Source organism: Elephantulus edwardii, unplaced genomic scaffold (genome assembly GCF_000299155.1).
Source record: "Elephantulus edwardii isolate Elephantulus edwardi_28Jun2011 unplaced genomic scaffold, EleEdw1.0 scaffold00552, whole genome shotgun sequence".
Lineage (NCBI taxonomy): Eukaryota > Metazoa > Chordata > Mammalia > Macroscelidea > Macroscelididae > Elephantulus > Elephantulus edwardii.
In genome coordinates, this window is record NW_006400302.1 from 245,129 (window position 1) to 262,102 (window position 16,974).

The following is a 16,974-nucleotide window of genomic DNA, read 5'->3' on the forward strand; positions in this document are numbered from 1 at the left end:
TTTTTTTTTTTTTTAGATATTTAGCTTCCTGTGGTATATTGATGAGCAGAACATTTCCACTGCATACCTCACTTGTGCCTAAGGAGATATTTGCAAGAACTTTCTTCAATATCACTGCGCCCTTAATAAACAAAAGAAAAGAATATTCAGAGAGGAGAATAATAGGGTTTGTATGTAATAATATTTCTAAGTGAGAAACTTAACAGTTTTAAGGCATATCATGACTCTTTTTATCTAGATTTTGCTCTTATAGACTAAGCCGTGGTATTTTCTGGATTGACCTTTTATAGCATCTCTTCTTAATAAATATTTGTTGAGAGAATAACACAGTTATAGGCTGTAGATGTAAACCTTGTTATATAGAGGCAATAATTTATAAAACCTGAATTTTGTACATTGGGGTTTTTTCCCCCTAGAGTGACAGTAATACAGATGTCTAGAGCCAATGTGTTTATGTCTCCCTCACATAGGTAATGCATGTATAATACCTATTAAGAGGCTCTTAATAAGACCGTCAGGCCTTCCTTTCACGATACCTCAGGGTCGATAAGAACTGCCAGTTTACAAACTAAGGTGATCTAGGAAGAAAGATCTGGCACTATGCTTTTCAAAACCAAACAGTAAAATCCTATAGATCACACAAATACTGTTGACCTTGAAATTACTGAGTTTCGAGTTGATCTTGATGGCAGTCAGCACGAGTTAGTGGGGAAAATAGCTTGAGTAGGTTAAGTTGAGAAGAAAAGCAAGAGTTCTTCTGTAATGTTCCAGAAAGTGAAAATATTTGGCTTTGCAGTCTCTTGTGAGATTATTCAGCTCTTAGTTTAGTTTCAAAGCAGCTACACAGTATATAAGTACTTTATTTGACTCTTAACCTAGTCATATGCACAAGACAAAAAAAAATAATATAATAGGAATGCACAGTACAGCAGCCTTCTATATGAGAATTTTTAGAATAGGTTCTTTTTTTTATTAACTTTTATTAATTTTAATGAACATTTACTCAGTAAGTTTTCTTAATACCCAGTTCACAGTTGTCTATCATATAACTATATGCCATTAATCTACCTCTTTTTCTTTTTCTTTCTCTTTTTAAAGATATTCTATGCAAGAGATGTATGATGTAGTATCGGAAGTAGACCATTACAAGCATTTTGTTCCTTGGTGCAAAAAATCAGATATAATATCTAAGAGATCTGGGTACTACAAAGCACGATTGGAAGTTGGATTTCCACCTGTTTTGGAGCGTTATACTTCGGTAGTAACCCTAGTGAAGCCACATTTGGTAAAGGTAATAATTTTGATTTTTGTTATTTTATTAATCATGTAACAGTGTAAATATAAGTTGATATATACATCAGATTTATATATTACACTAAAGTGGTAGCTTAAAATGATTTCCCTGAACTATTGGAAGGGGGAAAAGCCCCAAACGATTTTTGTATGTCTTAATGGTAGTGTTTTATAAGATGTTGTTAGGTGCTATCAAGTTGACTGTGACTCATAGCAACCCTATGAACACTAGTTCTAAAACTTCCCTAGTCTTGAGTCAGCCTCATAACCTCCAACACACTTGACTCCATTGTTGCAGTCACTGTGTCAATCCATCTCCTCAGGAGTTTCCTCTCTTGTGCTGAAACTCCACTCTTCCAAGCATGATACCCCCTTACATCATTCGCAAAATATGTGACAGTTTCACCATCCTTGCCTCCAAGGATCAGCCTGTTTGTTCTCTTGGCAATTCATGGAATATTCAGTACCTTTTCTAGCACCACAACTGTAAGGCATTGAGTCCTTCAATTCGTTTCATTCTAAATCCAAAGCTGTTATACTAAATACTCCCTATAACCATATTGGCAAGGTGTATAATCATTGTCCAACTTACAGATGCATAGCAAGCAATTGAAAACACCATGGCTTGGATTAGGTACACCTCACCTTAGTCTTCATACTACTCCTGTTGCTCTTTAGCACACTGAGATGTCCTTGACAGCATATTTTCCTAGTATTGCTTATCTTTTGAATTGCTGATTTCTGATGCCATGGATATTGATTGTGGATCCCATTAAGATGAAATTGTTGACAATTTTAGTTCTTTCTCTAGCTGTTATGATGCTGCCTGCTGGCCCAGTATTAAGAATTTTTGTTTTCTTGATGTTGAGATGTAATCCATATTGAAGGATATAATCCTTGACCTTCTGCAGCAAGTGCTTCAAGTCCTCAGTTTCAGCAACCATGGTTGTGCCATCTGCATAATGCAGGTTTTAGAGTCTTCCTCCAGTTCTGATGCCACACTCACTCTTCATAAAATCCAGCTTCTCAAATGATCTGTTTAGAATATAGATTGAGAAAACATAGAGAAAAGATACATCCTTGACACGCACCATTCTTGATTTTAAACCATTTAGGGTTCCTGTTCCTTTGTTCTACTTGGGCAGTAGCTTCTTGATCGCGATACAAGTTTCACATAGCATGATTAAGTGTTCTAATTCTTCTTAATGTTAGACATAATTTGTCGTGATCCACAGTCAAATGCTTTTGCATAGTTGATGAAACACAAGTGGACATCTTTCTGATAGTCTCTGGTTTCAGCCAAGATCTATCTGACATCAGGGAGCTCTGGTGGCCACATGGTAAGGAGCTGTGCTGCCATCCTAAAGGCTGGTTAGAAACCACCAGCTGCTCAGCGGGAGAAAGATGTGCACTCTCTTCCTGTGCGATTTACTGCCTCTGAAAACTCACTGGAAGGTCAACTACAGGTCAGTTCTAACTTGACAGTGTACAGCAGCAAACAACATCTGACATCAGCAGTGACATCCCTAGTGTCATGGCCTCTTCTAAATCATGCTGATGTAGTCACTGTCAAAGAGACCATTTCTACATTTGTCCTGAAGTACAGTGCTTAGAGTCACAGGGTGCTATTTATTTGCATACAAGACCTAAACCCTGCTCTATCCTGTGCCAGTCTCATTGTCTCCAGCACACCTACCTCAACTACCCCAGTCACTGAATCAGTCCACCTCATAGAGGGTCTTCCTCTCCTGCGCTGGTCCTCCACCCTCCCAAGTATGATGTCCTTCTCGAAGGATTGGTCCCTTCTTGCACCATGTCCAAAGTATGTCAGATGAAGCTTCAGAATCCTTGCCTCCAAGGAGCAGCCAGGCTTAACTCTCTCCAGGATTAACCTGTTAATTTTCTTAGCAGTCCATGGTATATTCAATACTCTTATCCAGCACTACAGCTCAAAGGCATCAGTTCTTCTATCATCCCTAGTCATTGTCCAGCTCTCTGATGCATAGCAAGTGATTGCAAAGACCATGGACTGTATCAGGCACACCTTAGTCTCCAGAGTGACATCATTGCTCTTCAGTATTTTGGAGAGGTCTCTAACAGCAGACTTTCCCATCGCAATATGTCTTTTGATTTCCTGGCTGCTGGTGCCAAAAGTGTTGACTGTGGAGCCAAGCAAACTAAAGCTGTGAACAATCTCAATCTCTTCACCATCCATCCTGATGCTGCCAATTGACCCAGTGGTGAGAACCTTTGTTTTCTTGATATTGAGCCTCAAACTAAGTTGTGTCAAGAAATCTGGAGAACAACCACTTGGCCAACTGACTGGAAGAGGTCTATTCCAAAATACTCCAAAAGAGTTCCCAAAGAGGTTCCCATTCCAAAGAAAAGTGATCCAACAGAGTGTGGAAATTATCGAACAATATCATTAATATCACATGGAAGCAAGATTCTGCTGAAGATTATCCAAAAATGACTGGAACAGCATATCGGAGAACTGCCAGAAATGCAGGCTGGGTTTAGAAAGAGTTGTAGTATTAGGGATATTGTAGCTAATGTTAGATGGATCTTGGCTGAAAGCAGGAAATACCAGAGGAATATCTCTCTCTGTTTCATTGATTATGCAAAGGCATTTGACTGTGAGGATCACAACAAACGGTGTCTAACTCTGAGAGGAATGGGAATCTCAGAACACTTGATCATGCTAATGCGGAACTATACATGGACCAGGAGGCAGTTGTTAGAACGGAGCAAGGAAATACTGTATGGTTCAAAATTGGGAAGGTGTACACCAAGGATGTGTCCTATCTCTGAATCTTTTCAATCTATATGCAGACCAGATTATCCAGGAGGCTGGTCTGTATGAGGAGAAATGTGGCATCAGGATTGGAGGAAGACTAATCAACAATTTGCGTTAGGCAGATGACACAACCCTGCTTGCCGAAATTGAGGAGGACCTGAAGCGCTTGCTGCAGAAGGTCAAGGAATGCAGCCTTCAGTACAGATTGAGGCTCAATATCAAGAAATATGGCATAGTTATTTAATATCAGAGCCAAGAATCCAGCTCATTCTGTTGATTCCTGTGAATATCTTTGTAATCTTACATCCTTATTTTTTATGTTCTGACCGTAAAACTTTATTAATAGAGAATTGTGTTGCAAACCCAAAGATCACACCTCTCTAGTGGTTCAAATCCATCGGTGGCTCTGCAGGAGAAAGATGAGGAGTCTGTTGTTTGATTTACAGCCTCAGAAACTCATTGGTGGGTCAGTTATGAGTTGATTTTTGACTCAGACTCACCAGCAATAAGTTTGCATTTTCATCTCTTAGTAGATTATCTCTAGGAACTAGGATTATGTTTCTAGTTAGAGAATTGTGCATACAATCCTTGCATGAATAATTCTAGTGATTAGTTAAAGATTTGTTGGCCTAATTGTAAGGAGTTGCACTCCCAATTCCAAGGCAGATGGTTTGAATCCACCAGTTCTCTTAGAAGAATGGGCAAACTGTGTGATTGATAGCCTCTGAAAACCCTGTGACAGGTCAATTCTGACTTGAGAGTATGCACCAAGTTCCTATAAGACATTAGTTAACAGTGTTCGAGAATGTCCAAACTGCTGTACCACTCCATCATCTCTAACATTAATTATTCCTCTTGCCTTCAGTCTTCTTACTCCAGCTTATGTCTTTGGGCTCTTTCACTGGAAGGTTTTCTAAAAACTCAAAATCATCATGGTTGAGGTGATTATGGATGATATAAGTATGGCCACTGAGGCTGGTGAATTTGGTGGCCTGTAGGCTCAGGGTATTGGTTGGAGGCTAACTGCTGTCATTTGTAGGCTGTAGGATATCACTTTTGTTGGTTGTTGGTACAGCACAATTAGATTAGAAGCCTGTTTCCTTGCTAACAGGCCTTGAGCTTCCCAGAGCATTCCTTTATGTAGGATCTCAGACTTGACCCTGGAGAAGCAGGATTGGTGACTAGGGTCATACCTTCAAGTATCGGGGCTTGTAGGCACTGATAAACAGTGAGCCACTTATCTACAGTTGAGGCAGCTAGAGATCATGCCCCCAGGGAACTAAGGGTGGCAGGGAGAGTCTCAAAGATTCATCTTACACATTCTCAACTGACCATGTGGTCGGGTCCAAGGCAATAGATATAAAGGATTTTTTCAAAATCCTAATATTACAGCTGCCAAAAGAACAAACAAAGCTGTTTTGGAGAAAGTGCAGAGAGGATGGTCTTTACAGACAAGGATGGTAAAACTTGGTTTTCCAAACTTTGGTCATATCAGGAAGGGCCAGTCCTTGGGAATGGGCATGCTGGGAAAGGTTAGAGAAAGAGAGGAAGCCCCCAACAATATGGATTGATGTAATCGACTGTAACAGTGGGTTCAGGCACATAAGAGACTGTGAGGACGGCACAAGATAGAGGAAAATTCATGTCTTTTGGGTCATAGGATTGCCATGGGTCATAGCCAACAGTACCTAACAATGATGATGACAATAATAACCCATGTTAGAGTTGCAACCCAATTTTATGAGTCTTAAGGATATAAAGAATTTGGCATAAAGTCCTCATCTCTTTGAGTTTCTGCTCCTGGGTGATCTTCATATGCTTGCATCTCTTTTTTTCCCACCTCCATCTCTACTTTCTCATTTGCTAATCTCTGCGTCTCAAAAGAGATTGACTCAAAATGCTCGTCATACTCATGTTTCCTCATTAATATGACAAACACAACCCATTCTCAAAAGTGTTATAACCACAGAATAGGAATTAAGAATACAGTACCTACTTGTAATGGGTGAGGAGAAAACACAATTCTGTCTATAACATTGTATATTCTCAACTTCCAGTAGTCTGAGGTCCAGATTTAGATTATGTGATATACATATTTTACATATAATAATTATGACCAAAAGAGCACCAGCAGCTATCTTCTATTTCTTGTGTATTATTATTAGGAGCTAAATTTTCTGTAAGCACCTCAGGTGATTATAAAGATGAGGTAGAATGTATTCTTAAAGTTGGATAGGTGGATGACAAAACTCCTGTGCAATTTACAGTCTCTGAAAACTTAGGGGAGATCAGCTCTGAGTTTCCAACTCTTAATCTTGCTAATTTAGACTTGAGTAACCCTTGGAGGTAGATGGAGGAATTTTATCATTGATTGGTTTTGGAATAAACCAAAAGAGCTAAAAGTAGAAGACTTCATTTAAATAGAGGCTATAGACTTTGAAATGGGAATTTAAAAATTGGAGAATACTTGAGGTCATTTGTCTACTGGAATAATAAAAGTCCTAAGAACATCTTAGATAGTGTGTGAAAAATCTAAATATTAAAGTTAAAATCCGTTATATGGTTGTAAATACTATTCTGACTAGTTTTTCATACTAAAGGTAAAAATGCTTTAGTGTGAGTTGCAATCATTGCTTGTTTATTCATATTCTGTAGTACAGTAACATATAATGGGAAGCAACACAATGTAAGATTCTACTGAAGATTATCCAAAAACGACTGGAATAGCATATCAGCAGAGAACTGCCGGAAGTCCAGGCTGGGTTTAGAAGGGGTCGTGGTACTAGGGATATTGTAGCTGATGTTAGATGGATCTTAGCTGAAAGCAGGGAATACCAGAGGAATGTATATCTGTGTTTCATTGACTATGCAAAGGTGTTTGACTGTGTGGATCATAACAAACTGTGGCTGACTCTGAAAAGAATGGGAATCCCAGAACACCTGATCGTTCTAATGCAAAACCTATACTTGGACCAAGAGGCAGTTGTCAGAACAGAGCAAGGAAACACTGCATAGTTCAGAATTGGGAAGGACGTATGCAGGGATGTATCCTATCTCCATACGTTTTCAACCTGTATGCAGAACAGATTATCCGGGAGGCTGGGCTCTATGAGGAGAAATGTGGGGTCAAGATTGGTGAATGATCTGTCAACAGTCTGCGTTATGCAGATGACACAATCCTGCTTGCTGAAACTGAGGAGGACCTGAAGCGCTTGCTGCAGAGGGTCAAGGACTGCAGCCTCCCAATATGGATTGAGGCTCAATGTCAAGAAGACAAAGATTCTCACCACAGGACCAGTTGGCAGCATCAGGTTGGATGGTGAAGAGATTGAGATTGTTCACAGCTTTAGTTTGCTTAGCTCCACAGTCAACACTCTTGGCACCAGTAGCCAGGAAATTAAAAGGCGCATTGCCATGGGGAAGCCTGCTGTTAGGGACCTCTCCAGAGTACTGAAGAGCAATGGGGTCTCTCTGGAGACTAAGGCGCATCTGATACAGGCCATGGTTTTTCCAATCACTTGTTATGCATCAGAGAATTGGACAGTGACCAAGGAGGATAGAAGGAGAATTGATGCTTTTAAGCTGTGGTGCTGGAAAACAGTATTGAGAGTACCGTGGACTGCTAGGAAAACAAACAGATTCATCCTGGAAAGGGTTAAACCGGGTGGCTCCTTGGAGGCAAGGATTCTGAGGCTCTGTCTAACATACTTTGGACATGTAAGGAGAGACCGGTCCTTGGAGAAGGACATCATGCTTGGGAGGGTGGAGGGACAGTGCAGGAGGGGAAGGCCCTCTATGAGGTGGATTGATTCAGTGACTGGGATAATCGGGATGGGAGTATCAGAGATAGTACAATTGGCACAGGACAGAGCAGAGTTTAGGGCTGTTGTACATAGGGTCGCTATGAGTCGCAAGCAACTCGACGGCACATAACAACAACAACAATAATATATATAATATAAGTGTTCATTTAATGTGACTTTTATGTTTCAATGTATACACATACTTATGAAATATACATTGGCACAAAATCGTAAATCAGAATGTCTCATTGGGCTAGACTTCTCACATCCCACCTCCACCCCTGGTTATATACCATCAAATTAGACTCACCTGGCACAGGAGGCGATATCCCCTCCTTCTGCAGCAGAGCATCTGATGGATTTGAACAGTGTGCTTTTGGTATTGCAGCAAAGCTTCTTGCCACTAGGCCAGCAGAGCTCCTTTGGGCTAGACTTTTAAGAAAACTGGAGACATAATCCTCAAGGAATAAAAAGTGAAGGAAAGACTAAGTGTACTTTAAATAATGTAGAATCTTTTTGTCTATCAGGGACAATTACAGAATTTGACAATTTAAGAATTTTTTTTACCTTTTATAATCTCATAATGATCATATTAATGAATATGCTTTTTTACTCATTTTAGAGATTAGAGAAATAGAATCTGGGCAGTTAACTTGTTCAGAATAAAATTAGGTGACAAAGCAGGAAAAACTTACAAACATTGGTAATCTGCCAAAAAATGATTCTCCGTGTTCCTGGAGAAGAGAAGTAGCTCAGTAGGTGGTAACTGGAAGAGAACAGCTACTAATCCCAGGAAAGAAAGGCTTACATTGGGAAGAGATTACTTTCTAATAACAGCATTAAAAATTAGATGACTTCATCATCTGTGTCATCCTATAGATTTTCTTAAAAAAAAGATTTTTTTATTATTAATTTTAATGAAAATTTACAGAGACTTTGTATTTCCATTCATTCAGTGTTGTACTTTTCTCTCTGTCGTCCCCCCCAGTACACTCTTCTCTTTGAAAAGTAAGAAAAATTCTTTCATTGTTTTACAATCCCTCCCCCAGGTCCACTCCACTATGCAGCTTTCATTCTGGACTCCTGTCATGACAATAATACCTAATCACATATCCCTTTTAAACAGTTTTCTCCCTCATCTGTTTCAATGCAATATACATTTTTTATCCCATCTTTCTCGGTCTCCCCCAAACCCAGATGTCAGTCCTGTTTTACAACAGTGACACTATGTAGTATTTGTCCTTTGGTGACTGAGATATTTCACTCAGCGTAATGTCCTCCAGGGTCACCCATTTTGAATAATATTGCATGAGTTACTTGTTTTTCAGTGCAGCATAGTATTCCATTGTGCGAATATACCACAGCTTCTCTATCCATTCGTTTGTTGGCGGGCACTTAGGTTGTTTCCAACTCCTTGCTTTTGTGAACAAAGCTACTTTAAACGTGGGTGTGCATAAGTATTTACTTCCCAGTCATGATAGATTCTAGTCAATACCAAGTGCTGTTTTACTGTGGTTTTATTTTTTAACTTTGTTCTAGGCATCCTGCACAGATGGGAAACTTTTCAAACATTTGGAGACGATTTGGCGTTTTAGTCCGGGACTTCCTGGCTACCCAAGAACTTGTACTTTGGATTTTTCAGTAAGTTTGTCATGAACTTCCTAATTTGTTCCAAACACTTAGAAGAGAAAGAATCCTCTACTTAGTAGAATCTACATACCACGATTAATTTCATGAACATAAAGATTACTGAAACACACTTAAAACATCCCACATTTCTGAGGATTGAATGCCTTTCTCTGCATTGATTAGATGGGAAAGAATGCAAAAGAACTGGTTTTTTCCTGTTTTATTTATTATAATCTTTGATATTCATTCCTTCAGTTTCCTAATTTTTTGTAATGCCATGGATTATAAAATACATGTTATCAGTTTATTGACAGCTTAATGGCACCAAATTAATTCTATACTTTGATTATAAAATGCAGAAATTATATCAAAAGAGGGGAAACATGCCTTTTAGAATTTAAGAACTATAAGTTAATTTTCAGGTTACTTTAGCTATAGAAAATATGAAATTACTTGGGATATTTTCTTTGCTGACAGACGATGTAAGTTTTGCTCTCTATAATTCATATAATAAATCTTAAATGGTACCAATTTTTATTAAACTATTACAACTTCTTAGCACTTGAGGTAGTTTTATTGATAAATTAGTGAATGTCTTAGAAAAGGTTCAGCCAGAGTACTCTTTGGAGGCAAATATGGTGAAGCTTCATCTTTCACTCATACTTTGGATTTGTAATGAGGTAAGACTATTCCTTGGAAAAGGACATCACACTTGGGAAGATGGAGGATTGGTGAAGGAGAGGAAGACCTCCAACAAGGTGGATTGACATGGTGACTTCAGCAGCAGGCTCTAGTGTGTCACAGATGGTGACAGTGGCACAGGGTTCAGGCTGGCTTGTTGCTATGAGTTGTACTGACTCCACAGCACCAGCACCACAATGGAATACCTGAGGAAATACAGTAATGTCTGGGGAGAAAGATGGGCATTCTTCCGTATGATTTACTGTCTCTGAAAACCCGCTGGAGGGTCAGTTATGGGTCACTTTTGACTCCACAATACGTAACAACCACCACCATTAATAAGCCAAATGTGGCAGAGTATTCAGAACTTTTTTCCTGCTTGCTTTTATTATGCATCAGATTCTCCACCTTGGACTTTACTTTTATTTGTGTTGACAGTTCTGCTTACTACAGTGAGACTCCCTTTTCTGAGGAGTGTTGAAAGAAAACTTTGTCTAAATACACTATACATCTCTAGCTTAGATACTGGCCAGCTAACCTGTTGATACCCGAGACACTGTCTTGGCTCCTTTTGGCATCTAGTGAGTCAGTATGATTTCCTGACCAGGGCCTGATGATTCCCTAGCTAGGAAAGGTACCTTCTGGCTTCTTTATCCCTATGAGTTTGCCACTAAGTTACACAGATTACTGGCCTGACAGGCGTTTGAAAAATCCAGTCCAATCTCAGTTTAGCAAGAGTGAGGTTTTTTTATTAAGCAATTTTGCAAAATTGGACACCCAGGTATAAAGTAGATTGGAGTGCCTTTCATAGCTTTATCATGTCAATTAACAATTTGAGGGGTTTTTGCTAGTGATTTTAACAAAATTTTAAAGGAAAGTTAAAATTCTCATTCACTGTTGCACACAGTTCCTTCCTTACCTCCTTCCGGTTAACTTAAAAAAAATAATCATTTTTGCATAATTTCCTCCTTCCCTACCCCAGTCCATTTTGCTGTGCATCTCTCATTCTGGACTGTTGTCATACAGTTAATGCCTAATCATATATTCCTTTTAAACAGTTCTTTCCCTCATCTGTTCCAATGCAGGGTCCATTTTCCCTTCTTTTCTCAGTTTTCCCGCAACTCCCATGTCAGTCCTTTTTTATAACAGTGGTATTATATAATATTTGTCTTTTTGTGACAGATATTTCACTCAGTATACTGTCCTCCAGGATCACTTATGCTGTGTAATATGTTAGGAGTTGCTTATTTTTCAGTGCTGCATATTTTGTATTATTCCATTATGTGAATACACCATAGTTTTCCTAGCCACTCATTTATTGATGGGAGCAGTTTGTTTCTTTTGGACCAGCTCATGCTATTACACCAGCTTTTGATGGACTAATCTAAAGTCTAATTTTTAAAAAAAAATCTCCCATAGCCCACCTCACAGTTTGAGTACTACTGAAAGGATAAGTGAGTGATGGTGGCATGGTCTTTAGGGACTGATGCTACTAGCTCCAAGACTGCGGCTCTCTGGCAGTTTGAGTGCACCATGGTTCCTTGGAACAGTAGGCAGTCTCCTCCTTTGCCAGGTACAGCCTCCAAACCCAAGATCTGACTCAGCAGCAATGAGAGATCCCGAGTGCAGATGTATTAAGAGAACTTTTTAAAATAATAAACCTTTTTTCTTACAGATCTCGTTTGAATTTCGCTCACTTCTACACTCTCAGCTTGCCACACTTTTTTTTGATGAAGTTGTAAAGCAAATGGTAGCTGCCTTTGAAAGAAGAGCAGGTAAACTGTATGGCCCAGAGACAAGTATACCCCGAGAATTAATGCTTCATGAAGTACATCACACGTAAAGGGAAAAATGGACTGATGTCAACTATAACTTTATTCGCTTTTAGAAGTGCTTTCGGAAGTCAAAAAACATTTATTAAGCCCAGCTTTGATCATAAACCTGCACCGTTGAAAATTTGCACATAGAATATGGAACAGTGTGTACATGGAATTATTTCTTCAATCAAGTATAATTCAAAGTATTATGTGCATTAGCATGTTGTGAATTTACCATAATGAGGTATCATCATCATTGCTAGAATACTGACAGCACTATTCTGAGCAGAAATTGAACTGAAACTTTAAATTATCACCTACTTGGAAAGGTTAGTTAAAACACATGTAGTATGGCTTTATTAACTGTATCACATTTCTTATTCAGAATTTTTGTAACTTATTCTTATAGGACTTGCCTCATTGTTTAGGATATTTATGTAATCACCACATATTTAAATAAAACATAGGCTACAAGTACTGTTAACAAACATTACCAGGCATTTTTTATCATTTCTAAATTGTCCTGTACGCAGTAGAGGATTCACTACTATAGTGAAGCTAGTGTCCAGGTAAACAAAGTCTTCTTGGTGAGTGGTCCAGAGATTGAAGGTACTTTTCTAAATAGTTAACAACTCTCTCCCAGGTCCTTTGCCCCTTTCTACAGTACTAATTATGTCAAATCTCATCTACAATATTAAGTAGATGAAAATGTTAATTATGTATCTGTTTTCTATTTATTGTGTATTCATTTTCAATAATGTATTTCAAACTAGTATTTTTTAAAAAAACAAATCAACATAAGGACTGAATTGGTAACAATAAAGTTAATTTGTTTACTCTTGGTTATTTGATTATTGAAATGTTTTGATGTGTGTTAAAAAAAGGTTGGTCCTATACTGGCCAGAATTTACTCTTCCTTTTAATCAATATTGAACTTTCTTCCCTATACCTAATGAAAGGACCAGTTATCAGAAACTCAGTTTCTGGTAAAGTACAGTTAACCCCACCCCACCTGCTTGAGTGGTTTTACCTGTGGTAAATCCCACCCTGATTGATCAACTGCCATAAAGTGGAATTCTTCTTCTCTGTAAGAGCACAAGGAGTTTTCCACATTCCTGTATCTGAAGTAACTGATAAGATTCAAAAAAGGTTTCCAAACTGTTACCCTGAGCTATGGCTAGCCAGTTGAAGGTGGACAAATACCCAAACTACTGTGGATGGCCAATCATGGCGTGTATGGTTGGGCAGGGGAGTAGCAGAGGTATAAAAGGAGGGACAGACATCAATTCGGGGCTCTCGGGTGGATGCTGCTGTGTCAGCACGCAGGAGCCTGGGTTCGAACTCGAAATAAACTGTTAATTCAGCTAATTGGCTCGGTGATCTTTTTGGGGACTCGCTCCGTTACATTTGGAGGCCCCAGCGAGATCTCCCTAAATTCATCCAAACCCTGATCGCCAGCCAACAGAGTAACTGTGATGTCGCTGTAGGATTCTTCCTACCTGGTAAGTCAGGCCTGATAACTGGTTAATCTGTATTCTGTTTGATACACTCCGGTTTTGAATTGGGCAGTTGGAAGGCAGGACGCTGCATAACTTCCAGTCCAAGACCACGGCAGTGACGACTGCCAAGGTCCAAGTGTCAGAGGAAGTGGGGGCTCACCTGGATTCAGCTTGTGTGGAAGTCTGGGCTCTCGGGTGGATGCCACTGGCACGCGAGAGCCCAGGTTTGTCCCGCAAGTTCGGAATTAGCTTGTGCAGGTCTGGTGACCCGCAAGTTTGGAAACTCGGGAGAGAGGCCCACGCCTCAGACGTTCGGTGGGTGGGAGGTGAGAGAAACCCACCCCTCGAACCAGGTCTGTCAGTCCGGACTCAAGTTCTGCCATGGTTTTTTTCGACAACAGTGTTCGTTTGTCTGCTGGTTGGGAGAGGCCGTTCTTCGGACTCAGGTTTTGTCGTGGTCTTTGTTGTCAATAGTGTCTCTTGCTATTTTTGTGAATTTGTGTTTGTCAGTGGTCTTTCTGTCGACAGTGTCTTTCCATTTCCATGCATTTGTGTGGCTCTTTACTCTGTTCTGGAACAAACAGTGCTAGCAAAACAGGCGCAAGTGAAAAATGGAAGCGGGACAGTCAAGGGTGGAAAGACCGTCCCCTTTGGAGTGTTTGGTAACTAACTTTTCAGACTTCTCTTCCAGGGCAGCCGGATATGGCATCCAAGTAGATGCTTTCACTCTTAAGGAAGCTTTGTGAACTAGAGTGGCCGGCTGAGAGGACCCTGGAAATGGGCCACACAATTGGAGTTCGAGCCATAGCGTATGGCCTCCCGGGGTACCTGGATCAAATTCCTTACATAAGATGTGTGGATCTCCTTGTAAATTAGTACAAACAATTCAACAGAACAGAACAATCTTAACTATAGTGCTATTAGCTTTATAGCCTCAGATCAAAATAAAGTCACACTAATTAGTTCCCTGAATAATTATAAGATGAAGTGCTACCAGGGTACTTGCTCCTAAAAAAAGGAAGTGAAATATCCCTTTTGGGCATATCAAAGGGAGGGACTAGGACTTGGAAAAAACAATCATGCTGGGAAAGGGTCAAAACTAACAGAGCATGGAGGAGAGTGAAGACTCAATGGCAAGGTTACAATTTCTAACTACTTGTTTGTTGTTATGTGCCGTCGAGTTGCTTGCGACTCATAGTGACCCTATGTACAACAGCTGTAAACTCTGCCCTGTCCTGTGACAATCGCACTGTCTCTGATAACACCCATCCTGATTACCCCAATCACTGAATCAATCCACCTCATAGGGGGCCTTCCCCTTCCCACCCTATCAAGCATGATGTCCTTCTCCAAGGACCTGTCCCTCCTTGCAACATGTCCAAAGTATGTTAGACCGAGCCTTAGATCCTTGCCGCCAAGGAGCAGACCGGTTTGACCCTTTCCAGGATGAATCTGTTTTCCTAGCAGTCCATGGTACCCTCAATACTCTTCTCCAGCACCATAGCCCAAAGGCACCACATCTCCTATCCTCCTTAGTCACTGTCCAACTCTGATGCCTAACAAGTGATTGAAAAGACTATGGCCTGTATCAGACACACCTAAGCTCCAGAGAGACACCATTGCTCTTCAGTACTTTGGAGAGGTCCCTAACAGCAGACTTACCCATGGCAATATGTCTTCTAATTTCCTGGCTGCTGGTGCCAAGAGTGTTGACTGTGGAGCCAAGCAAACTAAAGCTGTGAACAATCTCAATCTCTTCACCAACCAACCTGATGCTGCCAACTGGTCCAGTGGTGAGAATCTTTTGTCTTCTTGACATTAAGCCTCAATCCATATTGGGAGGCTGCAGTCCTTGGCCCTCTGCAGCAAGCGCTTCAGGTCCTCCTCAGTTTCAGCAAGCAGGATTGTGTCATCTGCATAATGCAGATTGGTTGATCATTCACCAATCTTAACCCCACATTTCTCCTCAGAGCCCAGCCTCCCAAATAATCTGTTCTGCATACAGGTTGAAAAGGTATGGAGATAGGATGCAACCCTGGTGTACGCCCTTCCCTATTTTGAACCATGCAGTGTTTCCTTGCCCTGTTCTGAGGACTGCCTCTTGGTCCAAGTGTAGGTTTTGCATTAGAATGATCATGTTCTTCTGAGTCAGCCAGTTTGTTACGATCCACACAAACACCTTTGCATAGTCAATGAAAGACACACATTCCTCTGGTATTCCCTGCTTTCAGCTAAGACCCATCTAACATTAGCTACAATATCCTTAGTACCACAACCCCTTCTAAACCCAGACTGGACTTCTGGCAGTTCTCTGCTGTTGTTATTCCAGTCGTTTTTGGATAATCGTAAGTAGAATCTTGTTTGCATGTGAAATTAGTGGTATCAAACTTAGGGTTACTATAAACTTCATAGTACCTAACTATGTGCATATGTAATTACCTGTTTTTCTGCCAGACTCCAGGTACAATGTTGAGGCTATTGACTATCCATGTGCATAAAGCAGTTTATTTATGTAAGTGGTAATTTCTCCACATATTTAAGAGGTACTTGCCTAGTTAGTATAGTTCCATGTTCTTTAATCCATTAACCAGTTGTCTCAATCATATCACCTAAAAGCATTTTATGTGTAGGTTTAAGACTTTTTGTGCTAAATGCCTAGCTCATGCCTACAAACCTATAACCTCAAAATACTGAGAAGCAGACTACTCCATCTTCCCCAGTACAGGTCTGTATTAGCTGCAAGAAAGAAGACCCTTGCCAGCTGTTTTAAATGTAGTGGTGGTGAAGATGTTGTCCCCCTGGAGTCTATCATTTAGAAAGCAAATCATGGTATCAGCATGTGCAAAAAGCTAAGCTAAACTGCAATACCTCTTCTATAGATCTAGTTAAGTGGCACATTAGTTCAGTCATTAGACCATGTCTAGTAAATGAAAGATATCCCCAGGAAACACTGAACTTGCTTAGCACACCACTCTTCCACATGAAGTAATCTTATCTACAGCCTAATGAAAACTCATTAGGTTTTTGACTTGAGGGCAGTATTTTGTCCCAAGTTATAGCCTAGGTGGGTTATACTGGAGCTTTGAAACAGTAAACACAATCTCCACAATTAAAAAACTGTCCTTTATGATCAGGCTTCAACAAACAGTACTTTTACTATTAGCTTCACCGAAGCTGTTTAAAATTTTCCATTAATTTTAATCAATACCTACCCTTTGCAACTGGGTTTCATTTCTCAAGAATTTCTGGATTATGGAAAGGCTAACACAATGTGACTTAAAACAAGTTTTTATTACACAAAGGTTGTCACATAATTGGGTATTTCTCTACTTTGTACACAATCATTCTTACTCTCCACAGAAAGGCTGCTTAACTTCTCATCTAATGATGGCAAGCACTAAAATCCTGGGTTTTACAGAATAGTAGTAAAAATGCCTCAGTGATTTGAGTCGAAA

The 16,974-nt window shown here is 39.9% G+C and overlaps 2 protein-coding genes across 2 annotated transcripts in view; one reads left to right on the forward strand and one right to left on the reverse strand.

Moving 5' to 3' along the window:
* The window catches only part of COQ10B (coenzyme Q10 homolog B (S. cerevisiae)), a 19,762-nt gene extending 7,716 nt beyond the window's left edge, over positions 1-12,046 (forward strand). Inside the window, exons 2-5 of the mRNA XM_006903273.1 lie at positions 17-166; positions 1,099-1,291; positions 9,433-9,534; positions 11,879-12,046. Coding sequence (XP_006903335.1) covers positions 17-166; positions 1,099-1,291; positions 9,433-9,534; positions 11,879-12,046 — 613 coding nt within the window. The remainder of the gene's footprint in view (positions 1-16; positions 167-1,098; positions 1,292-9,432; positions 9,535-11,878) is intronic.
* A 1,334-nt stretch (positions 12,047-13,380) lies between these two features.
* The window catches only part of HSPD1 (heat shock 60kDa protein 1 (chaperonin)), a 13,591-nt gene continuing 9,997 nt past the window's right edge, over positions 13,381-16,974 (reverse strand). The window contains exon 12 of the mRNA XM_006903276.1: positions 13,381-13,515. Coding sequence (XP_006903338.1) covers positions 13,381-13,515 — 135 coding nt within the window. The remainder of the gene's footprint in view (positions 13,516-16,974) is intronic.